The sequence below is a fragment of the Scomber scombrus genome, chromosome 21, assembly GCF_963691925.1.
Source record: "Scomber scombrus chromosome 21, fScoSco1.1, whole genome shotgun sequence".
Classification (NCBI taxonomy): Eukaryota; Metazoa; Chordata; class Actinopteri; order Scombriformes; family Scombridae; genus Scomber; species Scomber scombrus.
The window spans coordinates 23,233,594-23,241,718 of NC_084990.1; the positions used below are offsets into that span (position 1 = coordinate 23,233,594).

Below are 8,125 nucleotides of genomic sequence, written 5' to 3' on the forward strand. Positions count from 1 at the left end.
CCAGGCTGGTGGAGCTCGATCCGAAGGTGAAAAACATCCTCCTCCTCCTCCTCCTCCTCTCCGAGCTGGAACATCTGTCTCCGCGGCGTTGTTGGCTGCAGCAACCGACTCTGACACCTCCAGATGGAAAGCCCGCTGGGAGCGCTGAGGTATTACCTACAGAGAGATGGCAGGGATCACACCTCTGGAATGAAGTCCCACGCTTGTTTTCCGCACCGTCCCCCTTTTTTTGCTGTCGAATCCGTCACTATTCCCCCGTATCGATTGTCGCCTCTCCGGTCCTTGGCCTTGTGACTCATCTGAAGCTTTTTTGCATGACAACAAACCTCTCAACCCCCTTTTTTCTAATTTACAGTAATGGGCCGTATGGTATTTCAACTGTAACTCCTATTCGTGGCTCTGTATTAATTTTTAATATAGTTGTGAGAGAACTGCATACTCATGCAGATATATTTCTAATGATTACCGATTTCCATTTCCTAGAAACACACTCTTCACAGGACAGTATTTTTTTATGGTATGCACAAACTAGAGCATTGATGAAACGGTAACATTAAAAACAATACCTGCAACAACACAAAAAAACATCTGAAGTATGTGAGAGGCCGTGAGTCGACTTCTCCAAGCCACTCTGGTGTCTTGACGGATTGACTCTGCATTCATTTTGTGCCTGAACTCTGCGTGAACCTCGGCTTTAAGGAAAAAAAGGGCACCAACAGGCCAGTGCTGCTGGGGCAGAAACTGTGTGTGAGTGCAAACCTAACACCCAGTGCAAATATTGAAACTGCTGCCTCTTCAGCATCAGATGAAACTAGGTGGTCAGGCCCGAGCAAACGTTTAGCTAAAGGTGAAGACAGAATGAGCACTCAGATGTTAAATGATCAGCTTAAGCTCCTATTTTTTTTCTTGTTTTTTAGAAGAAAAATGCAGTTTTTAATCAATGAATTTAATTGAAATCATGTAAAATACAAACTGATGTCACCGCAACCTGTGTCAGCTGTGTCCGAGCAGAATTTGGGTAACAAATCAAGGGTGAGACCTGGTTCCCTGGAGTTTGTTGTCATGTTTAGAGCCCCTGGAGGTATTTGGAGGTGAAAAGGTCAGTGAGAACCACCCCATGTGTTGTGAAAGATTCCTCTTGTCACATTATGCAAGGGGGACTTTGGTGAGACTATTAATTAAGAAAAAAAGAGAAGTTTGTGATTTGATGTGATTCAAAAACAATTTATTTATACACTATATTAAAAAAAAAATACTTTTTCAAAGGGAATAAACTGAGCTGAAACAATTTCCTCTTTACATGCACAGCAAAAAAACACTTTGAAACCACATTCTTTATTTTTCCTTTCATAGACTTTATTAAGCTAAAATCATCTTCAACAAACTGTGTGAAAATACCCTGTAAATAAATAGTGCAAACGATGACACCGAGTACTTCAGCGCCACAAAAAACAACAACAACAACAAAAAAACAACACAGCATGGATTTATAGGAGGATTACAAAATACAAGACATCCATTCAGGTCAATGATAAAGTTTCTCAGCATCCAAATCAGTTACCAATGCACATAAAGCACACAAGCAGGAGGCAGACATACCCTGTATACTTCACAAGTCCTCAAAAATGTCTTTTTTTTCTGGAATGGTGCAACTGAAGGTGGGGGACAGAACCTCACAGTCATATTAGGGGATTTTTGTTTTTTAAAGATCATGGTTCAGAGTCTTTCCCCTTTGGCTTTGGATTTGGAGAGGTGTCAGGACCTGGGAGTTTCTCCACAGGTGGCGGACTTGTCACCAAAGCGCAGCCCAGTTTCTCACGTTTCTTCTGCTTCATGCGTCGGTTCTGAAACCAAATTTTCACCTGCGTCTCGTTCAGCTCCAGACTTGCAGCCACCTCCACCCTCCGTGCCCTCGTCAGGTATTTATTGAAGTGGAACTCCTTCTCCAACTCGGTCAGCTGCTTGGTGGTGAAGTTGGTGCGGATCACGTTGTGCTGGCCCGGAACTCCAAACTCCGACAGGACAGCTGTATATGTGTGTGTGGGTGTGTGTGCCAATGTGGAGGAAAAATGGAGGAATGGTTGATGATGATGAAGAAAAATGAAACTCGTTGAGCTAATGTATGGCGTTTAGATGTTGAATGAATAGAAAAAGAACGTGCGAAACATTAATTGAATAACCTAAAACACTTAAGGCCTCATTATATCAACTGGAGTTGTGTTTTTACGCACCGTTTACGCACTGTGAGACAATATTTAGCTTCACATGGCTTCTATAAATTGCACTTCTTAACTCTATATGACTCAAATTCGTTCAAGGATGTACAAACCTGTTTTAGGGGGATTCCTCTTCACTTTCATCCAGTCGAAGGTTTTAGAAGTTTCCTCCACATGATCCAGATCCTTCTCTTTACTTTGGGCCGGTAACCTCGCGTAAACACTCTCTGAATACTCTTGCTGCCTCTGATCGTTTCCAAAATGTAGATACTGGTTTCCAGTTGCGACTCCAGGCCCACAACTGTCCCCGGTGTAAGGAGCCATGTTTGTTCCGAGGGGTGAAACCTGAGCGTGGATGTAACCCCGGTCCTGCTCCGGAGCGAGGCCGTACTGGTGATGTCCGTACTCCAGAGGCGAGCCGTACATGGAGCTCCCCGGCGTTGCAAACTGCAGATCCAGGTTGACGTGTGTCTGGTGGTGCAGAGGGAGACTCGGAGTGTGATGTGGCGCAGAAGTTGCTGCAACTAACCGGCCGTCTGGTGCATAACTATCACTTGTTGCGCACGAGTTGGACGACATGTATCCATGGTTTAAATTGTGGTATCCGGCCTTGGCACTGAAGATATTTGCTCCTCTGTTACACACGGGGTAATCTAAGTAGGAGTTCATCCTTGGAGTGCTTGGCCTATTGTTTGTTCTGAGGTGATCAAGCCTGAGCAGTCATTAATCGGTGCTCCTTTTTGCCCCTAACCCTTCTAGGTAGTATGTCAAAGCTGTAAAACTGCCTTCCACCCCTCATATCACCTTCCTGACACACCATGTGACCCGCTGCACGCCAATGGAGAGGGACCTACAGCACTCTGTCAAGTCTGCGAGGCTCGTCCATCAAACGGCTCGCATTTACATGACAAATGCTTCAATCAAACTCGCTCATCCATCTGATAAGAACACAAACATCAGGACACATTTTCACGTCTGCAGCAGCTCACAAAATGAAAAAGTATAACATGAGAATAATAGTGATTTATTATAGATAGTAACAATAGCAAATGTCCTCCAAACAATGTAAAATAAGGCGCAGAGAATGTATTTTTATTATTATTGGACTGAATGTGCCAAAAGTTACGACACAGACGAGTAAATTATTATTTTAACCTGAAAGCTATTTAAAGCCCCCCAAAAAAGTATAAAATAATAGTCCATTCATTATAAAGCTCCTTAATCTTTCTTTTTTATTATTCGTATGTGTAATATATTGCCTACAGTGTGTTTTAAAGCACTGGTATTAATTTAGCTTTTGCGCACTGATTTTAATTACTTGTCATTTTAGGAAAAAATGAGCTAAACCGTAAATAAATAAAATATGAGTTAGTGAAAGGTTTATTTTTTTGTCTTATTATTATTATTATGAGATCATTTCCTCAGCCTGGTCAACATGCAGCCTCTGAATCAGACAGCGTTGCAGTGAATTGAGTGATCCATCATGCGCTCTTTTTAAAGAGTAGACAGCTTGTGTGGCCCACTTTGCCCCATAAAGGAACAAAAGACACATTTCAAGAACCATTTTATATACGCTTTTTAAAAAAAGTTAAATCTGTCTGTTTTTCTTTTTTAACGTACTTGAGATTAAATGACACTCAAACTACAATGTAATATCATCCCAACAACGTTTCCCCTTCACAGTCATCCTGTAATTAAATAAGAGTTAAATGTGATGTTATGGGACTTAAATGCTAATTAAGATTTAACCCAAAAAATAAATAAAGATTTGCTTTTTTTTTTCTTAACATTTCGGCTTTACAGTCATTTTGGTGTGTGCTGGTTTTTTGGAGCTTCAAACCTCAACAATTTATGTTTATTTGTGTAGTTTAAATAACTGTATTACAGCACATCTTAACGAATAATTAGAGCAACACAATAGATTAAAATATGAATAAACGTATATAGCTTTAAATAAATAAATACGACTTGAGACTCCATATTTAGATTAATTAACTCAATAAATAATAGACTTTAAATATTAAATATTTAAAATTAAATGCATGCACCAGCAGATAAATTAAAATTATATTTGTGGAGGAATTTCCTTTTAGTTGAGCTACAGATGAGTGAGTTTTGGAGCTTGCATGATTCTGTCCTGAGGATAGCAGCTCTGTGAGAAATACGACACGTTCACATCCAGGTTTTGGTCTGCTGGGTGTGAGGTGGAGCTGGTGGTGGTGGTGCTGGTGCTCGTACTGGTGGTGCTGGAGCTATGCGTGTGGTACTGCGGGTCAAACTGCGGGCCGTGCGTAAAGCCTGAAGCTGGATATTTGGAGTATTCTGCAGAGTATGCCGGCTGGGATTCATGGTGTTGGTGGTGTTGTTGGGGCTTGAGTGGTAGAGGTGGTGGTGGTGGTGGAGGGGAGGCTGTTTGGTAATCCCCGCCCAGATGTACATAACCCAGGCTGGATAGAGTGGGGCTGCCCGGGGCGGAGGGGGAAGATGGGGGAGAGGAGGAGGAGGTGGTGGAGATATTAAGGCCCTGGACTCTCTCGTCCTTCTTCTGCTTCATCCTCCGGTTCTGAAACCAAATTTTAATCTGTCTCTCGTGGACGTTGAGCAGGTTGGCCATCTCCACCCGCCTCGGCTTGCACAGGTAGCGGCTGAAGTGAAACTCCTTCTCCAGCTCCACCAGTTGCGCGCTCGTGTACGCCGTGCGTGTGCGTTTGGAGGCCGCCGGGGACGCGCTTGGAGGGCACTTCTCGTTGACGGTGCAGTCTGTAGAGAGAGAGAGAGAGAGAGAGAGAGAGGAGGGCTGGTCATGAAGGAGTCAGGGGTATAAATGGGAGCTACTCATGTTTTTGTGCCTTTTTTTCAAACTTTATTATTTAGATAAAAACACACAAATTAACAAAAATGAAGGAAAAACAGCTCAGTACTAACACATAGACTGCAGTGTATAAATAAGACAGACATATTGTGTTACAAAAATGTGGATTTAAGATGAAAAATAGTCAAATATTAATATATTTTAAGGAGTCTTGATATTATGTGTAATATCTAGCTTTTTATTATATATTCTATTAGTAAATTAAATAGCATATAGTGGATATTTTACTCCTCTTTTTTCAGTTTTATTTATAGCTATATCCTGAGTTTTAATCATTTAGAAACTTTTAATTGAGTTAAAGATAAATTATGTTTATTATATAAGCTATAAGATACATTTGTGATTTGGAATATAGCCTCTAAATAGCCTAAACTTTACCTTTTTAAAGTTTAAATCCAGAGAGATATTTACTCTTTGTGTTTTCTCTGCAACTTCTACATTTCTATAATAATTAGTGTAATTTCTTCTCCTCTGTTATAGTATATTTTTTTTATTTTAGCTACAAATTAATATTAAAATTAATAAATGAAGTGAGCCTGTGTATGTTTATCTTTCTCCTACATCTCTGCCTGTAGCTTAATTAATAGCCTGGTGACCTTTTGACCTGGAAAATATAAAGCTACACATTAATTCCCTCAATTAAACTTTCATTAAGAGCCCCGATGAAGATGAAGAGGAGCAGGAATGAATGAATAAATGAAAAGGCCTCATTGAAACCAATCACCACCTCCCTCCCTTCATGTCCAGTCTTGCTTGTTTTCATATCTTACAGACCTGATATCCTCCTGCTGGCTTTCTGATTTGCGTGTCTGGACTCTTTCATCCAGGGGAAAACCTTTTTGCTCACAGTAAACTTGACATTTTGCTGCTTTGACCTCCGAGGATGAAGAAGCTGCATAGTCTCCACTTGGTGCCCATCATCATCATCATCATCAGCAGGAGGAGGAGGAAGAGCCACAGCAGCAGATGCATTTGCGGGATAATGCGTGCAACAAAACGCACCGACATCCCCACGCACATTCTGCAGAGACTCACTGCTGTTGTGGGTGAAGAAGAAGTGGTGTTGTTGCTGGATGCTGTTGTGCGTTTTCTGCATTTCCATTAAATGAACACCGGGGCCCCTTTTGACCTTCTGACGGAGCACAGGCAGCCAAATGTCACATGGCAGGTTTCCAGAAAGCCCTGGGCCCAAAAAAAAAAAAAAAAAACACAACACAGAATCAGGGAGGAGACTAAATGATCCATCTTATCAACTCAATAGTGTGCTGACATGAATAGCAAGCCTCTCCTGCATGCACACACAACCGAGAATGAAGAGTTTAGTGGAGAGAAGAAAAAAAAAAGACGATGTGAAAATAGGTTCATCTAAAAATCTGTGCAGAAATGACACTATTTTGCTTTTTAATTTAATGCAATTAATACCCTCACTTCTTTACAACCATGCTTATTTTATATTTAATAGTGTTATTCGATAATGGCAGCAACACAATGCATATTATAATTATTTTAGCTTGTAAAAATATAGCTCTTTTGTTTTGGTTCATGAAGGATACGAGAACATGAATAATACTAATTCATCTTCACACGAACAATAAAAACATAAACAAGAATATAAAAGCAACAAAAATACATTTAATATAAATATAAATGCATTCCTTTCTTTTTTTAATTCAGCTTTTTTAAAATAGTCTTTCCTCCTAATTACATTATACAGGCCTTAATAAATAAGAAGCCTTGTAGACAGTTAATTTATAGTCCTTTCCTTGTCTCACACATTTTCAAAGGGAAATGAAATTAATGTTATATCACATTTTACACCAAAACACATCCATCAAACAGCAAATAATACAGAAGTCTATTGTGCTGCTGCAGCTGTTTGATGCCATGCAAACGGAGACAAAGCGCGATTTAAAACCAAACACACAACAAAGAAAATGGAAAAATCCAGCCTCGATATCTTCCTTTTTATTTGATTCAATTTAGCCTTTCTTTTGAAATTAAACAGAGCAAAATTACGAGAGAGGGAGAGAGAGAGAGGGAGAGAGGGGGGAAAGAGAGGGAAGCAGACACACACGCATAGAGAGGGAGAAAGAGAGAGAGAGAGAGAGAATAAGTCTGGAGGCATGCAGCTTTATGAACTCTGGTTGAACCGTGGCTGGAGTCAGGCTCGTAAATCATAAAGACACATAACCGAGCGCGCGGCACAACACCCCGACTGCCTTACCTTCAAAACCCTACATTCATTCCCCCCACTAAGAGGAAGAAAAAAAGAAAAACATCCTGCATGCACACGCAGACAAACAACAAACATCTCTCTCTCTCTCTCTTTCTCTTTCTCTCTCTCTCTCACACTCTCTCTTTCTTTCTCTCACCTTTGGAAAATGTGCCAGATTAGAATAATCCCTGCAGAGGAGGCTGCCGCCGTCGCTTCTTCGCATTAGATGATGTGATGGTGTGGCTTTGCATGCCAGCAGGGTGAAGCAGAGTGGACAGTGTTTCTGCAGCTCACACACCGCCCTGCATACTATTTCACTGAGTGTGTGTGTGTGAGTGTGTGTGTGAGAGAGGGGGGAAAGAAAAAAAGGCTTTCTGCTGATCATGCAAGCAGCACTTTCATGTATTCATGTATGGTAATAACAGCCATGCGTTAAAGATAAGGCTTTTTTATTACTATTACGCACATCTATAGGTGTGTGTGTGTGTGTGTGTGTGTGTGTGTGTGTGTGTGTGTGTGTGTGTGTGTGTGTGTGTGTGTGTGTGTGTGTGTGTGTGTGTGTGTGTGTGTGTGTGTGTGTGTGTGTGTGTGGCACAAATCTCTCCATCTCCCACATCTCTATGGCAATTAAAGGCTGAATGGGAAAGCCTGGAAACATTAAGGTGGCTCAGCACATAAGGAGGCAAAGCTGCTATATATATAATATACATGTAGCATATATATATATATATATTATTTTTTTGGCACCAACTCCTTTTTAAGTGGATTTAGATAAGGAAAACGAGCTGTTAAGAGGTTTTCACTCCATCCCCTACACCATCA

The 8,125-nt window shown here is 40.9% G+C and overlaps 2 protein-coding genes across 2 annotated transcripts; both read right to left on the reverse strand.

Moving 5' to 3' along the window:
• Nucleotides 1-1,709: 1,709 nt before the first annotated feature.
• On the reverse strand, nucleotides 1,710-3,083 carry hoxb1b (homeobox B1b). The gene is made up of 3 exons (XM_062442636.1): nucleotides 2,951-3,083; nucleotides 2,330-2,913; nucleotides 1,710-2,026 (listed from the first exon to the last, which is right to left on the reverse strand). The coding sequence occupies exons 1-3, from the start codon at nucleotides 3,034-3,036 to the stop codon at nucleotides 1,710-1,712; spliced, it is 987 nt and encodes a 328-aa protein (XP_062298620.1). The 5' UTR covers nucleotides 3,037-3,083.
• A 1,087-nt stretch (nucleotides 3,084-4,170) lies between these two features.
• Nucleotides 4,171-6,190, reverse strand: LOC134003439 (homeobox protein Hox-B3-like). The gene is made up of 3 exons (XM_062442644.1): nucleotides 5,863-6,190; nucleotides 4,470-4,976; nucleotides 4,171-4,409 (listed from the first exon to the last, which is right to left on the reverse strand). The coding sequence occupies exons 1-3, from the start codon at nucleotides 6,188-6,190 to the stop codon at nucleotides 4,315-4,317; spliced, it is 930 nt and encodes a 309-aa protein (XP_062298628.1). The 3' UTR covers nucleotides 4,171-4,314.
• Between the last annotated feature and the right edge of the window lie 1,935 nt (nucleotides 6,191-8,125).